Consider the following 21,599-nt stretch of genomic DNA (forward strand, 5'->3'; position numbering starts at 1 on the left):
GTGCGAGAGTGGAGTTGCTTCTCATTCCTGTGTGTTCCTTTGTTTACATGTGCAGATGATATTTGGAGACCTTATGCGCTTCTGCTGGCTGATGGCAGTGGTGATCCTTGGCTTTGCCTCTGGTAGGTGACATGTTCCAGGCTGTTCTGAAAAAGTCTGATGATTGTTTGTATTCACATATTGCAGATGGAGGATAACGGGTGCCCTGTATCAGCTGAGCTAAAGTCAGAGAAGCTCAAGAAAGATGGTCCTTGGCTGTGGACTGTCCAAGTTCTGTGTGCCATAATCCTCTATCTACAGAATAACTATTAAAATAAAATAGCACCCAATCTCTAAAATAAATGAGAGTTAAGATAAAATTAATGTTGAATAACGTACACCATACATGATGCGTTGGACAAATTAAAAGCAAATTTGTACCCTGTAAAATACTATAACAACTGTAATAATTGCTCAGTTTTTTATGATGAGCCAAGTCTTTGGTCCATTCAGCCCAGTACAGTCTGACCTTACTAGAAGGGGCTCTCCTGGGTATTTCCTAAGCCCAGATGCAGCTGGAGATCCTTTAACTGGAGACATCAGTAGCTGGAACTCTTGCTTGCTTAGCTTGTGCTCTGCCACTGAGCTAAGACAACCCCCTTTCCTCCTCCTCTTCCTTGCCCTTGCTGGCTCTCATCTCCATCATTTTTCTTTCTTCTGTTTCCCAGTACACCCTCGAAGCTCAAAAGTGCACCTACAGTAGATTAATTCAGCTCTGGAATGGGATTTGTATTTCGGAGCAGCACAAAAGCATGAATGCAAAGTGAGGCACAGTGGTGGTGTTGGGAGGTGAATCTAGTCCTTAGGGAGTGAAATGGTGTTGTGCCATCAGTCCTATGGATTGAAGACTTCCCAAGGCAAGTGCGAAGAGGAAGAGGAAAATGACACACACACACACACACACACACACACACACACACACACACCGGCTTATCTTTCCCATGTGGATGCAAATTCACCTTGTCTGGGGAAACGCAGTTATTAGTGTCGCATCCGTGAATTGATTTTTCATTTTGATTTTGTTGGGTTACCCAGATCAGATTCCATATTTATTTGCATCTGAGTAATGTGACACACCCATGGCTGTCTATTGCATTGCTTGACCTTTTGTTTAAAAACCAACAATTCTCCTCTTTACACTCATACCTGACCAGGTGGGCTCTGGTCCAGAAAGGTGAATGCCACAACCTATTTCTTCACCTTCAAGCTGCCATGAGACACTTTGGTTTTGCTTGTGGAATGACTTGTTCTTGAGAGCCAGTGTGGTGTAGTGGTTACGAGCGGTAGTCTCGTAATCTGGGGAACCGGGTTCGATTCCCCACTCCTCCACATGCAGCTGCTGGGTGACCTTGGGCCAGTCACACTCCTCTGAAGTCTCTCAGCCCCACTCACTTCACAGAGTGTTTGTTGTGGGGGAGGAAGGGAAAGGAGACTGTTAGCCGCTTTGAGACTCCTGAAGGGGAGTGAAAGGCGGGATATCAAATCCAAACTCCTCTTCTTCTCATGCAACAAATTTCCCCTCCTCTTGGAGCAGACTTGAGGGGGGCATGGGAGGGGGCAGAAGTTGTTCTATGAGCATAATGACTTTGTTGGAAGCCAAGCTTGCAGGTTTGAACCCCGTATGGGACAACTGTATATTCCTGCATTGCAGGGGTTCCAGCTCTGCAATTCTATTATTCTATGCACCCTAACTTAACATCGCTTGATTTTCGATGGTACCTGGCAGTGACAGTTTGGCCATCTTGTCTGTGTCACAGAACAGAGTTTAAAATGCTCTCCAAGATCCTCTGCTGCTATTATTTATATGAGAGCTCACAACCTTTTGGGGAAAATGGACACATTTGAACATTTTGAGAGGGTGGTGTGGGCCACAGTCATAAAACGGCTGCTTCAGAGTGTGGGCATCAGTCAGCAAATGTGGAACTTTTCAGAGTTGAATACATCAATTTTTTTACTTTATTTTGAAGTCAGGTCCTGCTTCAAGTAGCTTAGAATCCAAACGTCAGCAGTGATGGAGACAACTAAAGGAAGGTGGGGGGGGGGAATAAAAGATGAATATGAGGAAATGCAAGTATGCATGACCAGGTATTGTTTTGCTTGGTTATAAAAGCTGCAGCTGGGGAAAGAGCCTGACTACATATTACTGCTTGAGAGCAGTACATGTGAAAAGGATCTAGGAGTCTTGGTTGACCACAAACTTGACATGAGCCAACAGTGTGACGCGGCAGCTAAAAAAGCCAATGCAATTCTGGGCTGCATCAATAGGAGTATAGCATCTAGATCAAGGGAAGTAATAGTGCCACTGTATTCTGCTCTGGTCAGACCTCACCTGGAGTACTGTGTCCAGTTCTGGGCACCACAGTTCAAGAAGGACACTGACAAACTGGAACGTGTCCAGAGGAGGGCAACCAAAATGGTCAAAGGCCTGGAAACGATGCCTTATGAGGAACGGCTAAGGGAGCTGGGCATGTTTAGCCTGGAGAAGAGGAGGTTAAGGGGTGATATGATAGCCATGTTCAAATATATAAAAGGATGTCACACAGAGGAGGGAGAAAGGTTGTTTTCTGCTGCTCCAGAGAAGCGGACACGGAGCAATGGATCCAAACTACAAGAAAGAAGATTCCACCTAAACATTAGGAAGAACTTCCTGACAGTAAGAGCTGTTCGACAGTGCAATTTGCTGCCAAGGAGTGTGGTGGAGTCTCCTACTTTGGAGGTCTTTAAGCAGAGGCTTGACAACCATGTCAGGAGTGCTCTGATGGTGTTTCCTGCTTGGCAGGGGGTTGGACTCGATGGCCCTTGTGGTCTACTCCAACTCTATGATTCTATGATTCTATTACACTCACTTCACGTAGGCAACCACACAGTATATTTGCCTACTGAGAATTCTTAGTGCCCCATGCCATCAAGCAGGGGAAAATGGAAAGGGGAGAAGCTTTGATTTGCCAACTGTTAACACCTGTGCATCCTGGGAGGGTCTTCCATTGGATACATAGAGTTCAAGGGTGAATGAGCAGCATCCCGCAAGAAAGCGAGAGGAAATCTAAAGCTATGCAATATTGCCCAGAATAGGCAAATGTCCTAAAGATCCCCTTCATATATGAAACCCATGTTATGCATGGGTCAATGTTGATACATGGAATATCTCACTCTTCTTCTTCTTTCTTTTCCAGCATTTTATATTATCTTCCAAACCGAAGACCCCGATGAGCTGGGCCACTTCTACAACTACCCCATGGCACTTTTTAGCACTTTTGAACTCTTCCTGACCATCATTGATGGACCTGCCAACTACGAAGTGGACTTGCCTTTCATGTATGGGATCACATACTCTGCCTTTGCTGTCATCGCCACTCTCCTTATGCTCAACCTGCTCATTGCCATGATGGGGGACACCCACTGGCGTGTGGCCCACGAACGGGACGAACTCTGGAGAGCCCAGGTGATTGATTGACGCTTTGTCCTGTTAACTGAAGATGATGATTGACTCCTTTCCCTGAGCTGATTGTGTTGTTTATGTTTACAACTGTCTAAAAAATAATTCTCTATTTATTAAATTTGTACTTGGCGCTTCCTCCTGAAGGAGCCATCAGCATGGGCATAAAGATGCAAATAACAGATTCAAATCTGAATTTTAATTTGTTGTAATTATAACCAGCCTTTGGAACCTGCTGGTGAATGGTGAGTAATGCTAATAATAATAATAATAATAATAATAATAATAATAATAATAATAGTAACAATTTTATTATTTTATTTTTTATAAACTGCTTTGAGGTTTTTTTAAAAAATCAAGTGCTATATAAGTTATATGAAGAAAATAAAATAAATAGCATTAGGCAAAATGGCAGACAAAAATGCTGGACTTCCTTTTTTAAAGTAAACTAATGTGGAATTGAATTTAATATTGGGGGGGGGATTGAAATTGACTAAGGGGGCACTAGCTCTCTTTCCCTCAAGGTTCAATGAAACTAATGACCCATCTTTTTAAACTTGTGTGTTTCAGGTTGTTGCAACTACTGTCATGCTAGAGCGCAAACTCCCACAATGCCTCTGGCCTCGGTCTGGGATCTGGGGGCAGGAGTATGGGCTGGGCGACCGGTGGTATCTCAGGTAGGTTTGGCTTGTCCATCATAGTCATTCCTGTTAATCTCCTATGCTGAATACCAACTTTTTGGCACCTTAAACGCCAACAACGTTATTATGACATTAGCTTTTGTAGACTATAGTTCACCCCATTGTCTGCATGCAGTGTTGTCCTCACTTGCTATACATGATTCTGTCTGGGAAATTGTAAACAGTGAGGTCAAAGGAAAAATTAACTGTATTCAAGTACAGGTGGTGATAGTTACATTAGCAGTGGTCACTGAAAAATGTAGTTGATAATGGAGCCATCCTGGCATTGGTAAGCCAGCTAACACACACACTAGGATAAGAATCCATTGTGCTGATTGAACCTCTCCAAGGGAGATCCCCTTGATTAATGTGTGTTCACAGCCATGGTCCCCACCCTCACCCCTGGCTGCTGATGATTCACTGTGGCTGTTTCTCTCTCTGCCTGTCTACTTCATAGCGTTCCAACTAATGAGGGATCATGTAGTGGATGTGAGCGCACTGGAATGCTCTGTGGCCAATCAGATACATCACTAAGGGCATATTAAGCCTATTAAAGGGAAGGCAATGCTTCCATTAATGTTCACTTAGGAAGTGATCCTTTCCAGTGGGAAATTGCAGCAGTTTCTCAGCCCTTCGCTTGAAACATTTCCGAAAGACTCCCTTGGACTCTAGTTACTGGGTAGGTTAATAAATCCTGTCAGCAGAAGCCCTGTGGAAGGACTTCTGCTTGCGCAATGGGTTTTTCCTCCCTCTCTTGTGGTTCCAAAGTTAGTTTGGGATGGGGATGGGAGTACCCCAGGAACAGCACGCAGGAGGAGGGTCAGTCTGTCTAACAAGCCCAAATGTTTGCCCCGATGGAACGATTGCCTTAGTGTGGTGTTGAACTCCTCTCATTATTTTTGCAAAACTTTCAGGTCAGCACCGGTTTTCAGGTTTGTCTGTGCCTACCCTCTGTGCCAGGACAGTATGACAACAAGAAATGTATAGAACCCCATCTAAAAAAACTCTGTTGCCTATGAAGCCCTTTTAGAGCCCTGAAAATTCCCCTGGTGTTTTGGCCAAGCAGGGACCTCCACATTCACTGCCAAATTTTGCTTTAGGCAACATTTCCTGGCAACTCCCAACTATTATAATTCACAGTGCTGTGTTGGTTTGGTGGGATTCTTCCCTCGTGCTTTGGCTGCTAAGCAAGAAACCTTGTGCCGTTTTGTGTGTTGCATACATTTAGATTCTAGCATGATCTAAATTTGCCTATCTTTGCAGATCTTATTTGGAGTTGGGGGGGGGAGTTAATTATTATACTTCAGCAAATCGAAGCATACGCACAAATGCCTTCTTCCCAGATGTCATGTGCTGGCTCTGGGTTATTTGTTGTGTACTATGTGTACATCTGATACACTCCTAACCTCTGGTGTTATTAAAATTAATAGCTTTGCCAACACTAGTTACACAGGCAAACTGTGACCGTGCTAAGTTTCAAGCTGCTGTGATCCCTGCAGCACTTTCCAATAAATTAATGGCCATACTTTTCTTTCACAGCAGGTGGAAACTATATTGTTTTTTCTCTTTAACCTTCAGTTTATGTAATAGTTCGACATATTTTGTTCAAACTTTCCAAAACAATAAACAAAAACCCCTTTGCTGCTTTGGAAAATTCCACAAGTGACATAGGTGAATAATTCTGGAGAATCAGGATCTCATGTAAACATTACACTATAATGGTTTCAGGTTGCAATCCAGAAGGATAACATTAGCAACTGAACACCTGTTGTGCTTAGAGCAATATTACAACATTTCTCTTAAAAGTTAGCAATGGAGAAATGGAAACTCCCATTCAGCAAGCCAAGTTCTAATTATCTTCATTCGGTTTTCATTGCTTTCTGTACATTTCTAGTGTAGAGGCTGTTGGATTTGATGATTTTCTGTTTACCTTTTTCTCCAAGGTCCATTTCACAGCAACAAACCTGGGCTTTCCAGGCATGGCCTGCGATTTAAATCTCTCAGTCCAAACTCCCATTTTTGTTGCTCTGGAGCTTTCCTTGCAAAAACCTGTGCTTCAAAGAGCAAACATCAATCTGCAGAAAACCCGAATTGACGTTTGCTCTGATTGAGCGTTAAATAGCATTTTGTGGGAAAAGCTCAGGACAAAAACAAACCCTGTTCTGACACAGACAAGTTAAAGTGCAGACCTCTGCCTGGAAAGAGTAAGTGTGGGTAAGCCCTATGTGTACACTCAACAGGGAGCAGCAGCTACTCCCTGCTAAGTATAGGTAAAGGTAAAGGGACCCCTGACCATTAGGTCCAGTCGTGACCGACTCTGGGGTTGCGGCGCTCATCTCGCTTTATTGGCCGAGGGAGCCGGCGTACAGCTTCCGGGTCATGTGGACAGCATGTATGTATATTAGATCTCCTAATACATACCAGTATGTATATTAGATCTCCTAAGATATGAACACCGCTCACTCTTGGATATGTGGGAGTGGGAAGAAGAAACCCAAGCTTATCATGCAGAAATGTAACAAGGTAGATCTGCTCCCAATTGCCAAATTGCTTGCTCTTTTTACCAGGACACTCTACATTTCAGAACTGTACTGTAAAATGGAGAATATTGAATGCTAGCCTTCTTCAGCAATGCCCGCCCCCCAAATAGGATCACCAGTTATGCAATGTCCTCCCAAAAAGAGGGTTTGCATCATCAACATCATAAAAAAAGACACAAAATCGGCACAAAATTTATATATGGCAATTTGCATCAAGATACAAATTTACAAATACAGTGGTACCTTGGTAGTCAAACGGCCTGGCTCCCGAATAAATTGGCTCCTGAACGCCGCAAACCTGGAAGTGAGTGTTCGGTTTTCGAACATTTTTCGGATGCCGAATGTCTGACGCGGCTTCTGATTTGAGTGCAGGAAGCTCCTGCAACCAATCGGAAGCCGCATCTTGGTTTTTGAACGGTGTTGGAAGTCGAAAGGACTCCTGGAATAGATTAAATTCGAAAACCAAGGTAACACTGTGATTTCTGTAATTTAAATAGAAATGCAATGCATCTCAGGATAGTGGTTTCTCCAAGTGCTACTAAGTGTTGATAGGTGATGCCAAGGTCCATGCTTTCTATCTTTTCTGGTTCCTTATCTTTAAAGCAGACTTGGACTGGACAGCCCTCAGACAGTTGACACTTTCAGACAGAGGACTGTCCTCTGATCGCCCTTCAAATTGAAGATTTGTCTTCTGTAAAGCAGGGCTCATAACCTCCCTTAACCACCCTCCTCAACAATACACAGAGACACTCCAAGCACTGCATCAGCACATGCTGCTAACTTGAATTTCGGGAGTTGGCACAGGAATGGTAACAGCTGTTAAAGGCAGGAGGCTGTCGCTCTCATAGCTCCATATAATTGAATTAGTTGCGTTTGCAAGGAGGGTAATTCTACCTCTTTGCCTAGGGGGTATGACAAAGTGTGGAGTGATTTGTCACAATTGTCTCGATCTGGAGATGCCCCATTGATCTCTGCACCGCCACCCCGTACTTTCCCCAGCAGAACACAAGGGGGAAGCATTTCTTTCCCCTGGACGGACATAAGAGTTTCAGGCCACTGAGAATGGAAGCTTCATATAATCTTTTATGTCGTAAGACTGAAGCTGCGTTCAAGTGGAAGAGCTTTGCTCTGGCAGTTGTGCTTCTCCCTTGAGTGTTGAACTATGGTGGGGAAACGGGGAGCAGAAGACCTTGCCTGTTTCTCTCAACAGAGAAACAAATGTGGATGATATCTTTGGTGCAGTTTATGTATTGTGAAGCGGAGTTGGACCAGCTCCACACATACCGTCACCCCCCATGGGCTGCTGGTGCAATATCTGCATTGGAAGCTGTTTCTCTTTGTTTAGGTTCTCCACACGTTGTTCAACCCTGCTTTTCTCAGGTTCTATATCAGTCATCTGCGGCCTACAGCAGGAGAGCAGGATCTGTGCTTCAGGTGCCCTCCTTCCAACTTGGGGAAGGTGGATGTGGACAGCAGTAGGTCAGCCCCACATCACATGAGGTTTTTAGAACACTTGAATGGGGCTACTGCCAAAGGACGGCCATCATTTTGAGATAAAGGTTGAGCCGCTCATTTTGTGGGACAAATGCACAAGTGGCCTGTTAACATATTTTTTTCTGGTTAGTAATTGGACCATTTCACTACCGCAGCTAGTCAGCGAAGCCCATGGATATTTGTATATAACATACAGTGGTACCTCTGGTTACATACTTAAATGGTTCCGGAGGTCCATTCTTAACCTGAAACTGTTCTTAACCTGAAGCGCCACTTTAGCCTGCTGCCGCCGCACGATTTCTGTTCTCATCCTGAAGCAAAGTTCTTAACCCGAGGTACTATTTCTGGGTTAGCGGAGTCTGTAACCTGAAGCGTATGTAACCTGAAGTGTATGTAGCCCGAGGTACCACTGTACTGTAAACGACTCTGCCAAGGGGTGAAAATACAACGCCATATCCCAAAGCAACCTTACTGCACCATCAGATAGGTTTGCTACTCTTAAAGGTCAAATCTGAGGCAACCAGCAAGGGGGCAGGGAAGGATGATTGCAAATAACGTTCATTGATTTCAATATTTGCTCAGAAAATAGTGCATTTGCAATGATGCAAGTTGGGCAGTTTTATTCTGTGGACTTAATGCTCTCCCAGGGATGCTTTTTCTTTAGGCAGCATCCCTCCCGTCAAAATGTGATTATCCAGAGACTGTCTTGTATTTGAGGGCCCTCCTTCCCATTCTGCTGCAAGGGATCCTGGGCTTCGGCTTCAAAATCCAACGCACTCACACTAATAATTTGCATGGTTCTGCTGCTATTCCAGTGACTCCTTTCTCCCCCTTGGCTGCTGCTTAATACCACTGGCCTTATTGTTCATTGCCCTCACGGATGAATTTGCCCAGTTGGCTGTCGCAACCCTGTGTGATGCTGTGTGCTCATGATTTCACCACCTGAAACATAGCATTGTTACATAGAATTGTAGAGTTGGAAGGGACCCTGAGGCTTGTCTGGGTCAACCCCTTGCAATGCAGGAATATGCAGCTGTTCCACACAGGGATTAAACCTGCAGCCTTGGCATTATCGGCACCACACTCTAACCAACTGAGCTATCCAGGTACTTGACTATATCCCTGAATGAATCATGGGGGTTGCCGTCACAGCCAGCAGAACAAAGTGGCACTTGTGGGTGCATGAAGCTGAAGACTACAAGGAGCTAGAAGCAGCAAAATGGAGCCACGAAGAGCAACAGCAACAAAATAATGCAAACATATTTTTCCACGAGTTTTGAAAAATCGCTGAAAATGGCAGGCACTTCCAAGACCCTATGATTATATTAATGCAGAAATGGTTTTGGCACGGCATTTGGAAGAGAGGGAAATGTGGGGTGTGACATGTTCTTTTTAGTCCTGTTCTTTGGGGTGGTGGTGGCACATAGTACTGGGTTATGGGGGCAGATCATACACAGGGCACTGGCTCTGTAGAGGATTCTGCAATTGTGCAGGGAATCTATTCTTGGTGCCTGTCTGATTCTGCACCCCTGTAGTTTGGAGGGGGAATGAATGAACCTGCCAGCAGGGTTAGTGGGCTCTTGTAAACTGCCATTCAGAAAATGGCCTTCATGGAGTATAATCATAGCTGTATTGTCTTCTTGCTAATCTGCATTGAGCTCTTACTGGTCATGATCACATGCATAATTAATTCTGGCCTACTTAGCTTCCAGCGAATCTTGTGCAATTGAATCCCACAGGTTAAATTTATGCACTGTATAGTAAAAGTGCCAGATGATGGGGAGAGAAATTGGCCAAAGCTGATTGCCTTCTCTTTGCTTCTGCTGTGCTAGGGGAGTCAGAGCAAGGAGAACAGATTTCCCCTCTCTCCTGATTCAGAATTTAAAAACAAGGACATAGTGCATCAGTTATGGGGGAAAGGTAGAAGGCCTTTCATAGAATTCACAAAATTTTAAATAAGGCAAAACAAAAGTAAGGCATATTGGTCCATCCTGCTCCCCCAACTCCAAGTTGAGCAGTGGTTTGGGTTTCTCTGGATTTTTAGCTTTCATTTCACTAGGTTTCTCCAGCTGTTTTCCAGAAGATTCAAGGATATTTCTAATTATGAGTCTAGAGTAAAGGCAACACTGTGCCCGATAGTCTCCCATACACCTTTGGCTCAGGTTTTTGACAAGTTTTTAATGCTACAGTTGGCCATGCTGATTTAACATTACAGTTAGCCACAACAAAGTTATTTTGTCTTTAGCTTGGAAAGAGGACCAAACCTGGGCAGTAAACCGTTTCCTGTTTTTGTTTCTCTCTTGCCTGCAGGGTTGAAAGTCGTTGTGAAAACCGGCAGCCGAAGCAGCCTAAAACATTTGAGCCCCACCGAAGGGATGCCTTTGAAAAGTACCTGAAGCGCAAATTGCCAGCGGGGGCAGAAGATGGCGGACAGACTTGCTCAACGAGGCAGGTGCCCATTGGCACGCCTTCTGACACACCCAATTTATCGCGGAGGAGCTCAAACTGCGGCTGGGACATCATAAGGCGCAACACTTTGGTCCAGCTTCCAGGATACACCAACCATGCTATGGAAGAGGAAGAGGTCTACCATGTGTGAGCGCGGGAACTGTTGCCCTTGTGCCTGTGGAAGCGTCTCCTTGTGACATAGGGGCTAGAGGCCACTCAGGGCTATTGCAATGGCCACACTTATTTAAAATTCTCTGGCACTGACAACTGTCAAATGACTGTTGATAGTTTGGAGCCCACAATTGCTGCAAGGAGAAGACCTGGGAAGGTCTTCTCTTGTGGAAGTGCAAGCAAGCACGCCAGCATCAGATAATTGTTACAAGTCCAGGAGAACTTCTTGGGAGACAACCAAGATTGTAGCATCCTTTGAGGACAAAGACACTTCCCCCCCAGAACTTCCCACGAGTGTTGCAGATCTTATACCTTGAGTGGTGATTGAGAGAACACTGGGTCTAACTTTTCTTGTGTTCTTGGAGAATAGATTTCCTCCTGCAGCCACTACTGCATGTTTCATGGAACTCCAGGTGGGGTCAAGAGCTGGTAATATCCTTAAGTTTATATATGGCTGTCAAGAGCAAGAAGAGATTCTAAGGAATAAGCTAGTCCCGCTGGGATACAGTTCACCACACCTTTGCCAGTAGTGAAAGGTAAATCCAAGGGGGGTGGGGAACAGCAGCCATGGCAAGAAGGATGGAGATGCTGCTGTCCTGTGTTGCTGCTGCTTTGCCTCTTCTCACCCTGGTCATGTGTAGCATGTAAGTGTGTGTGTGTGTGTGAGAGAGAGAGAGAGAGAGAGAGAGACGCGGGTCATTTTGTGCATTTTTTCATCCCCCCTTTTCGCGATTGCTCCTTGTAGCATCTGGTTCCACCCCAGAGACCCCTAGGAGCTGGTAAATGAAGGACATTCAGCCCCTTCCTTGGGGAATGTGTTGCACTGCTCAGCCGAGCTGAAGAGTACGGAGTTAGTTACTAATGCATAGTTTAAATCTAGACTTGGGCAACCGAAACCTCGGCCTCCTGGCCCTGCACTTGGATGTAAAAAGGGAATAGCTTTGCAGTTTGCAGGCAGCTTTCTAATTTTAGGAGTGTTTTTAAGGTCTGTTGCGGCTGCTTCTTCTGATCAGAAGCTCATTTTCTTCAGGTTTGGGGCAGCGCGTCATTTTTCTGCATGCTCTCTCGCACTCTGCTGTCTCGTGCTCTGTGCACTGTCTTCTGCTCTTTGGCTTTTCATTTTCTTGCTCTGAGCTCCATCTTTGGCTGCTTGTTGCTTTGTGCTCTACACTCTCTCTCTTTGTTCTCTCTCTCTGTCTCTTTCTTTCTCTCCTCTCAGTCTTGCTTGCACTCACTCTCCCCACCCCTGCTTCAGACTGTTCCTTGTGCAATTTATATTTTAACCCATTTATCATCTCTCGTCTCCTCTTCGGTGTTTCTTCCAGGAGATCAGTATTCCTGCCTGCCTGCCTTATTATTGGTGAAATGTGACAATGCAGAGATTGCACGGCTACTGCCGGAAACGGCAACCCTGGGTCTCATCTGCCCTTTGGGGCCTGTCTAGTAAACTAACATGTGGAACGTGACAAGATAGCGTAGCATCTTCTGCTTCCTACCCTGTCAGTGAAGTAGAGGGGAGAGGGGCAGAGAAGCTTGCAACAAGGGGGTGTCACATGACATGTTTTAGTTATCTATACGTTACCGGGGGTGAAATGAGGAAGCATTCTGGGGCTATCATTGCCACCTCTCTGGTGGAAGAAAGTAGATCGCTGCTAATTTGATTAATTATATTCTTTTTTTAAAAAAAATGCCATTGCCTACCATTGAGGCTGAAGTTTATGAAAAGGTTGGTGGAGAAAATTAACAGGGGAAGGTTAGTAACTAGCTCAGCCAGTGCTCACCTTGTTAGTGATACTGTGCTTTAAACCTCATTTCCCTGTTTAATTGTACATGTGAATTTTGCCTTCATCTTCCTAGGTCTCTGTTGTCAAATTCAATCAAATGTTCGGCCGAGACCTTCAATTCTTTAAGTTTAATTTTGGTGTCAGAGGGTAACTTTAGAAGAGTGCGGTGTCCATTCTGTATTGTGTTGTTTGCAAACATGGCGTGTGCAATCTATGTCTTGGTTGAAGTAATTATAATTTTAAACCTGAGCTATGTTAAATACGAAATCCAGAGATTCCTTTGTCCTGGGTTCTTATGGATCCATTGTTGAACATTTTCTCTAAAGCTCCTGTTACAAAATACATTTTTTTAAATGCTACGTCTGCACAAGTCTATTTATTTTAGATGGTTCTAGGCTGCCTTTCTGGAAAGAACCCGCTCAATAACAGCGTAGTGACCCTTGTTTTGCATGTTCAAATGTTAACACTGTAATGCTTTAAAAATATGACTGCCAACATTTTCTAGCACACCAGAACTTGGATGCCAATTTCTTCCCAGTGGCAATTGGTGACTACTTCTGCCTTTATACTTATTACATTAATCCAAAGACCTTGGGCAGCAGGATCACCCAAGAGTTCCCCCCTTACCTGCTGCAATGCATACGTACAGATTTGATTGAGCTGTGGGGTGATATGCCCTCCTCTGCACACATTCCAACCCCCTGCATCAAATGCATGATGGAGGGATATACATTCACTGAAACCAATCGCTAAAGGCACACTGCTAAAATGTAGTGCATTACCTTGAGGCCACAGTGCAGAGCTGCGCATGGAAGTGGACTTCCATGCATGGGTGATGCTCAACATATATGCAATCTCCTTGGATGTCCAATGCCCCTCCTGAGCACTGCACAGTGTTGATGGGGAGCTGCCTCCCCATTCACCTTGTGTTGTCCCCGGAAATGCATTTATTTCTTCTGCAGATTTTTATTCTGCCTTTCCACCAGCTTATGTATTTGCTGTGCGTCTCCACCCCACTGTCTGCCAGCAGGACACCACCTGCATATAACCACAAGGTAAAGGGATCATTTGTATTCCATGTCGGGTGAAAAATCTTTCTGCACTTTTGCACCTGATCCAGGCACTTTTTCAAGGAGGGCGAGCGGTAAAAATAATGCAAAGTACAAACTGGTCCATCCACACTGCTGCCTGTATGTAGTTCAGCATCGAAAAATGCATCTAAAAAGTGCTGGCATTGGATCAGAAGCAGATCAGTGTGTTCATCTAATAAAGCCTAGGGAACACACTTAATTCCTCTGTCAAATATTTTATTTCATTTCTGGTGGTATGAATATCCAGCTGGAAACTGCCAAGAAGGAACCTTCTGCTCTCTAAACAGAATCTCATCCCTTTCCCAGTACCTGATTACTAAAAAGCTGCTATCCTGGTTCCCTCCTTTGGGAGGATGAATGCAGGACCTATAGCTGCCCCTGAATGTTTTGGTGCCTGAGGTGGAAAACCCAAATGCCCCCCCTCCCTAATTAATACAGGGCCCAACCCACCCTGTGAAGTCCTCCGGTGCAAGTCCCACTCAAAATGAGCTGGAGACCACCCCTGTGGATTGTGCCCAAATGGGTCAGGTCTGCTTGCTTCCCGCTTTGCCACCCTATGATTGGTGCCTAAAACTCACTGTCTGAGATGCCATCTTGCGTCGCTGTACAGCTGTCTTTGCCACAACGAGGATGTGGGGCGGTGAGGCTTGCTGCTTTTCTCAGAACCAAATCCCCCTGGTTGGAACAAAAGCTTCAAAGGGATTTCTTTTTGGCATCAAGAGTCTGTCGGCTTTCAGTTTCAACTCTATATTGTGCCTGATCCGGCTCAAGAGACGTCTTTGAGAGGCTGCCAACCCAAAGTACAAAGCCCGCCGGCCGGCCCAGGCATAGAAATGGCAGCAGGTTCATTTTGAACTCCAAAACTATCCTTCCAGCTCTACCCTGTGTACTAATTCCCCAACCCACTTCAATGTACAAGTCAACCCTTATCTAAATACCACAGGATTTGTAGTGTCTCAAGTTATGGTTTTTTTTAAAAAAAACAAAACCCCGAACAACAAAAAATAACCCTACAAATCTCCAAGAGCGCCGGTCTGTGATGTGGAGGGCAACATCTCATGCACCCTCCATCAATGCTTGAAACCTACTCCTCTGTCTCCCTTTTACAACAAAAGGTTCGTTTCAGTATCCAAGTCCTTGGCGTGTGCTCTCTGTGTCAGACCTCAACAGGCTCCAGCTGATTGAGATGCACGCGCATGAGTTGGATGCTGTTGAGAATCTTCTTCTGATGGCCAACTAGGCTGATGCCAATGTGCTGGATGTCCCTGGAAGTAAAAGGAAAAGGAAAAAAGGGAGGAAGAACTTAGATGGGGTTTTTGTTCTCTGCGTTGCCAAACTCACATATGTTATTTTTACAAAGGTAAATAAATAATGATTCGGCTGGTTTTTTCCTCGTCAAGTCAAAACCTTCAACAACAGAAAAGGTTTATATGTTTGAAAATTAAATAAGCAAATAAAAGGCAGGAAGTTCGTATGAAATTTGCTAATGGTTAGGTAAGGGAATCCTTCCAGAAAAAGGAATGTGACATTGGGAATGCTCTGCTACACATCCACCTTGCAATTCTTCTGCATTGTTTTATCGATACAAATGTCTGCAAGACTAATATAGAAGGGTGGGGGGAGCTGCAAAAGAACTGAAGGAAGTTGAAGCCACAGCATCCTGCAGATGCTCCAGTGTGGACAGGCTTTTTAGAAAACCACTGAATCAAAATAGAATTTAGGAGCTGAGAAATTTAGGACACACAGAGAGGGTGATGCCTGTTCATCCCTGTTAAAAAGAGCAAAGGGCAATAAGGGAAACCCAACAGAGTGGGATGACACAGAAGGTGCTATTAGGGAAAGGGAAAGATATGGAGGAAGGACTGCATTTTTACATGATAATGTGAACTAAGTACAGTATATGAACAGCTACAGAGCTCTTATTTTAACTTATTTCTGGGATTACAAAATATGTGATGGATATGAATACGAGTTTGCAAATACATGCATCATACAGGCACATTCATCAGAGAGTCAATACTGTTGCAGCTTCCCATTAAACCCAGGATTGTATCCAACTCAAACTGAAATTGCTAAATAACTTTTGGGAGTGCAATGGAACTTCCACTCCGTCTCTTCTTCCTGCTCCCAAGTGTGCTTGGGGGTTGGGTTGGGAGATACTCCCCCCCCCGGCACACAGAGGAAGGAGAGAAAGGGAGACACTCCTTTCTGCTTGCAGAAGTCCTTCTGCACTTGCAAAGATTTAGTTGGGTACAACTCCCAGGTTTGCTGCCGCTCAAGAGGAGATGTGGCTCTTACTCTAGAGTCATGCGTGAGATGACATCGAATGTGGTCAGGCCGGCCTGGTCAAAGTTCTCCTTGTAGCGACCCATTTTAATGGCATCCAACCACTCGTGGGCATTCGTAAGTGAGGGGAAGTCTGGGGGTGAGTTGCTCAGCAGGTGCTGGGACGGTCTACGAAGAAGAAAATACATTCAAAATGGGCACAAGAAAATATCGATAGTCATATACTGAAAGGCAGCCATTTGGGATGTTTAAGGAGAAGGCTATGAATCCTCAAACATGCAATGGATGTGCAAAGGGGGGCACTGTTGACTACAGCCCTGCAGTGCCCCTCCACCAAAGCTGCAATCATATCCATTGAGCTGGGAAGAAGCTCCACAGAACTCAGTGGAACTCTTTTTTCTGAATAAACATGTTTAGGACTGCACTGATGGTTTTGGTGCCTTCTGTTTCCAACTTTGCATATTTATTGCAAAAATTACCAATAACATACAGGTGCATCTGCAGGAAATGCGACTGCTGCATAACATGTGGATTTGGTACTCAAAGGAACGAAAACCACATAGCCTGAAGGCTCCCCACTCAGTTTTCAAGGCACAGCATTTTCTGCTTTTCCTCCTCGTAGAGTGTGAGCTGTAAGTAAAGGCCTCTTCCAGCACTGGATCAGTTTTTGTTTTTTTTTAAAAAAATAAAACTCTGCAGAAGTAGGCCCTCTTCTCCTGCGAAGGATGAAACCTTGTTATACCCATGGGAAAATCCCTCCATGCTAACAGGATGCATTTCCTTCCATAGATGTGGGGCCATCTAATCCGGGCTGAATCTTTCCCTCGGGACACCAAGCATCTGGCTTTGTGTAGCTGGGAAAGGCAGATGGGAACACAGCAGCTTCCAAACACATCCTTGCCAGCTCATGCTGAGAACTCTCCCCAACTTTCCCCCAAGAGAAAAGCCTTTCTTCCTTTGCCCATTTTGCTTGCTCCTTCAGCACCTTCACCCTTCTTCACCTGCTGGGATCTGCCCCATTCAGCCACACCATGCTCAGTGCAGGGACTCTCCTTGCTTAGCATCCCAATCAGGGACCCAGGGAGTCTGCATGCTGCTGTTCCACTAAAGAAGCACAGTATCTTTTTGACAATAACAGACCTGCTATAGTGTGGGGTGGCTGAGAGTGTGAACTCTGGATCGGAAAATCCCTGGTTTATAGCAGCCAATTCCTAGGGGCTGGGGTCCCTTCAGCCCCCCTGCCTAATAAAATATTAGAGGGGACCGGGCCCTCCAAAGTTGATGGGCATTGCCACTCAAATGGTGCGCATGTGGCACATATTGTGATCGACCTACCTGGGCCCCCCAAGATTTTATTCAAGTTGGCACCCCTACGCTGGTTCAAATCTCACCTCCATTATGACCCGAGGCCTTAGGCAAACTATTCTTCTACCTTAACTTCAGCCCTTCAATCTTCAGTATAGGGATAACAACACAGACCTACATGCCAGGGTTGTTGTACTATGATGTGTACTCCATGCCTGGGGAAAGTACTATGTAAAAGAGCTAAGTGTTATGGTTATTTTGCATCGGCTTCTTTTGGAGCTATCAGGATACATTTGGGAGAGAATACACTGTGCCCTGTGAAGGCTCAAATACTGGAGACATTCTTGGGTCCTCCATGAGCCAAGGAGTGTCATGCCTAGATAGCTCAGTTAGTTAAGAGTGTGGTGCTGATAACACCAAGGTTGCAGGTTCGATCCCTGTGTGGGATAGCTGCATAATTGTCGGGAATTGAACTAGATGATCCTTACGTCCTTTCTAACTCTGCAATTCTATGAGTCTATGATTACCATCCTCCTCTCCCTCATTGCTGTGATGTACACTCAAAACTCTACTTATCACCCAAGCTCAAATGTTAAAGGACTTCTTTTCCTGTGCTAACCCAGGCACTGTAAAGCATCTGAAAACGGAACTTTTGCTGTCGCAAATCACTATGCAAAGTGAGCTTCTGCGATACATTTCGAACATAACGTGTGTGTGTTTTCTGGGTTTCTTGATGAAAAAATATTTTTGTCTGCGGGAGGCACCAGATTCCAGGTCAACCCATCAAATAAATATCAGTCGCTTCCCAGTTTTGAATTGCAGCTCTTCCCTCCCTCCCTTCTGCTTGCGGATCGTACTCCAGAGTCTACTCCCATCCCATGTGAGCCCGTCTCACCTGCTGTTTCCTGTGCCAGTAGCTTTGAGGGCAGACGGCTTGCGGATCATCTTGTCTAGGGCGCTGACGATCTGCTCAAATTTGGGCCTCTGGACCCGTTCCTTCTGCCAGCAGTCCAGCATCAGGAGGTGCAAGACAGTGGGGCAGTCTGGGGGAGGGGGCAGGCGATAGTCCTGGTCAATAGCATTGATGACCTGCAATGCATCAAGACATGTAGGTCAGGATATAGATAGTCCCACTGTGGCATGGATGAAGGTCTCCCACCAGCAACACCATGAGTAGATGGAAGGCAGCGTCTGCTCCATGTTAGGACTTACATCCTGATTGGACATGTCCCAATAGGGCCTTTCGCCATAGGACATGACCTCCCACATCACAATGCCGTAGCTCCAGACGTCGCTTGAGGATGTGAATTTGCGATACTGGATGGCCTCTGGGGCTGTCCAGCGAATGGGGATCTTGCCGCCCTAGAGGAGGACGAGGAAGAAAATGAGTAAGCAGGGAATATTTATCAACTCAAAACAAGTGTGTTTAAGGCACATTCAGCCTTGACATTTGGCGGAAAATATGCTACTTTATCTATTTGCTTATTTAGAGAGTTTTCTGATTAAGTAGTCTATAAATATTTCTAAGTGGTGAACATAAATTGATAAAACGCAGCAAAACCCACAAAACTGTTAGAATCAAATATACATAAAATAATTATTGAAGAACTGTATTTCGTAAGGATCATAAGTATTCTATTTTATATTTTTTTCCTCTTTATTATTCTTCATTTTTGATACTGCGTTTTATTATCTTTTCATAAAATATTTTAGTGCTCAATATGTTAAAAACCTTCGATAAAACTGCCAAACAGGATAAAAAACAGATACAAATCACGAAAAGCTTTTAAAGCAACTATAAATAACTAAATTATAAGTCTAGGCAGGCTTGCGGGGAAAAGTTTTCGGTAGGCGTCTAAAGCATAATAATAATAATAATAATAATAATAATAATACCCCACCCATCTGGCTGGGTTGCCCCAGCCACTCTGCGTGGCTTCCAACACATATAAAACCATAATAAAACACCAAACATTAAAAACTTCCCAATACAGGGCTGTCTTCAGATGTCTTCTAAAAATAATAGCAGTAAGATTGCCTGGCTACTGCCAATAGACAGATTTACAGAGTATAGGTTCTGTCACACTAAAAGGTTCTGTCTTCACAAATGTGGAACAAACATTATATCACATTTGTATAATATGTGCAGTAGGCACATATTAGGCAAGGCATCTCCAAGGCTTAAGTAAACTGGCTCCAAGGTATTAAGCGCTTTATATATCAGTATTAAAACCTTGAAACTGGCCCAGTAACAAATTGGGAGCCTATGCAGAGTTTTGAGTACAGGTGTAATATGCTGACAGGATCTGTCAGCAATCGTGCCACACATTCTGCACCAACTGCAGTTTCTGCATTCGAAAAGTGCCACAAGCTATTTTATAGTGTTTTCCCCACCTCTCAAAACAAAAGCCATTTCTTTCAGCCCCAAGGTGAGCTCTGAAAAAGATGGCACTGCAGGTTTCTGGTATGGTTGCAGGTGGAACAAAGAACAGCCAGTTCCTTCCCCGACTCCAATTATGTTGTGACTGGAAGGGGCACCTAATGGCTAGTACACATGACACCTGTCGATCCAATCATTTGAGTGAGTTTCGCTTTTTTAAAAGAATGAAATGCGTGTGTGTGTGTCAGCTTACTTGGCTACCCAGTGCTAGTTACAGTAAATCTGCCAATAACCTAAGTTTTCCTTGAAGTTGCCTGGTCTGGGGACATCCCACCCCCTAAAAAATTGGCTTGCATTTCACTTTAGATGGAAGTTTGACGGCAAAACTGACCTTGACAAAACACAAACTGGTTCCTATAGGACCTGTCCGCCTGAATATGGAAGGGTGGCGAACAAGCCCTTTTCCTGAGCGCGAACTCACCAAGGCTCCCGTGTATGTTGGGTTTGAAGCATCATCCTCCAAGAACCTTGACAAGCCAAAGTCCGACACCTTGCAAACCAGGTTGCTGTTGACCAGGATATTGCGAGCCGCCAAATCCCGGTGCACGTAATTCATGTCGGAAAGGTAGCGCATGCCAGCTGCTATGCCGCGTAGCATGCCCACGAGCTGCAGAACGCTGAACTGCCCTTCCTTTTGCTGCGGACGGCACATAAAAGAGAGAAGGGTCTGAGTGGAAGACTAACAAGAGACTCCTCCTATCCCCTGACCCAACGGAAGACCATTGGTGGGAGGAAAAGATGGCCGCCGTGATTGAATACTATGACACGGAGTGGTGACCTCAGGGTTTTGGTTTCCCCCCCATGTCATCAAAGCAGAGCTAGTAGTGCAATGATCTCTAAGATAGGGAAAGCCCTAAGAGGCTATTCTTATGAAGCGAAACAAGAAAGCCAAATGAGCCATTTGCTTGGGCTTTACCACTTCAGACTACGGGGATGGGGAGCTCAAAAGACTGAATGCTCCTCCAAACAAAATGAATGCACCAAGGAGAAGGGTTCTTGCATATCTTCACCATTAAGTTTTCTACAGGGAGTAATTATTTTTGAGAGGAAAAGCATTCAATCGTGTAACACCCCCCACCCTGAACCCTCACCTCCAATCTGATGTGGTACAACCCGGCCTCTGTTCCCCCACCACAGTGAGAACCGGGTCTAATGTTTTATTGCTGAAGAAACAGAAATGTTAGAAAATAAATGCAAACAACATGGAAGCGCCAGGAATTGTAAATATTTGGAGGAGGCTCGGAAGAGAGTCGGTTTATAGGAAATGAGAAGGGATGAAAGGACAGAGCTTCAAGGACGGCAATGTTTTTGGAAAGGCAAATAAAAAAGTTATAAGCTTTTAGAGATGTTATTAAAGCAAGGTCATCTGAAGAAATTAATACCTTCAAATAAAGAGGGGGGAATGGGAATCAGTTAACTACACAACAATAAACTGCTCATTACTTGAGGGATTTCTAACAATAACTACACAAAATTCAGTATGACATTGCTGTTGTTGCTTTAAAAAACCCCAGCATAAATATACAGACTTGACCTGTGAACATAATACCTGATTAGAAAATCCAGTATCAGATGAAGGGCTGGAGTTATTAAGCATTTAAAAGTAAATAAAGCTCCTGGCTGAAGTGGAATTGCCAGCTGAATTGATCTGGCATAAAATCACAATTTTATAAAGTTGGTTCTAACTGTAGGTGATATTTCTAAATTCTGGAGTCCAAAAACACACACCATTATCTTCAAAAACCTGTAAAAGTTTCATTCAGCCTCAATACCTTCTCGCCAACGTTTTTTAAAGAATATATTAAATCAAGATTTTCAGTTCATTGCAACCATCTTTGCTAATTGCTTAAATGCATTCAGTGTGCATTCCTTCAAGGGAGGAGAG

General features: G+C 44.5%; 2 protein-coding genes across 6 annotated transcripts in view; one reads left to right on the plus strand and one right to left on the minus strand.

Annotated features, from left to right (window-relative positions):
* Nucleotides 1-12,951, plus strand: part of LOC310696205 (transient receptor potential cation channel subfamily V member 6-like) — a 73,065-nt gene extending 60,114 nt beyond the window's left edge. The window contains exons 12-15 of the mRNA XM_083481420.1: nt 56-122; nt 3,213-3,481; nt 4,046-4,152; nt 10,500-12,951. Coding sequence (XP_083337546.1) covers nt 56-122; nt 3,213-3,481; nt 4,046-4,152; nt 10,500-10,788 — 732 coding nt within the window. The 3' untranslated portion in view covers nt 10,789-12,951. The remainder of the gene's footprint in view (nt 1-55; nt 123-3,212; nt 3,482-4,045; nt 4,153-10,499) is intronic.
* Nucleotides 12,952-13,882: 931 nt separating this feature from the next.
* Nucleotides 13,883-21,599, minus strand: part of LOC310696196 (ephrin type-B receptor 5) — a 157,018-nt gene continuing 149,301 nt past the window's right edge. For all 5 annotated transcript variants that reach the window (XM_083481395.1, XM_083481393.1, XM_083481392.1 and 2 more), the window contains 5 exons: nt 20,136-20,351; nt 18,487-18,636; nt 18,170-18,363; nt 15,982-16,137; nt 13,883-14,948 (listed from right to left, as the gene is read on the minus strand). In XM_083481395.1, coding sequence (XP_083337521.1) covers nt 14,840-14,948; nt 15,982-16,137; nt 18,170-18,363; nt 18,487-18,636; nt 20,136-20,351 — 825 coding nt within the window. In that variant the 3' untranslated portion in view covers nt 13,883-14,839. The remainder of the gene's footprint in view (nt 14,949-15,981; nt 16,138-18,169; nt 18,364-18,486; nt 18,637-20,135; nt 20,352-21,599) is intronic.

Source organism: Podarcis liolepis, assembly GCF_965112155.1.
Source record: "Podarcis liolepis genome assembly, chromosome: 17".
NCBI lineage: Eukaryota > Metazoa > Chordata > Lepidosauria > Squamata > Lacertidae > Podarcis > Podarcis liolepis.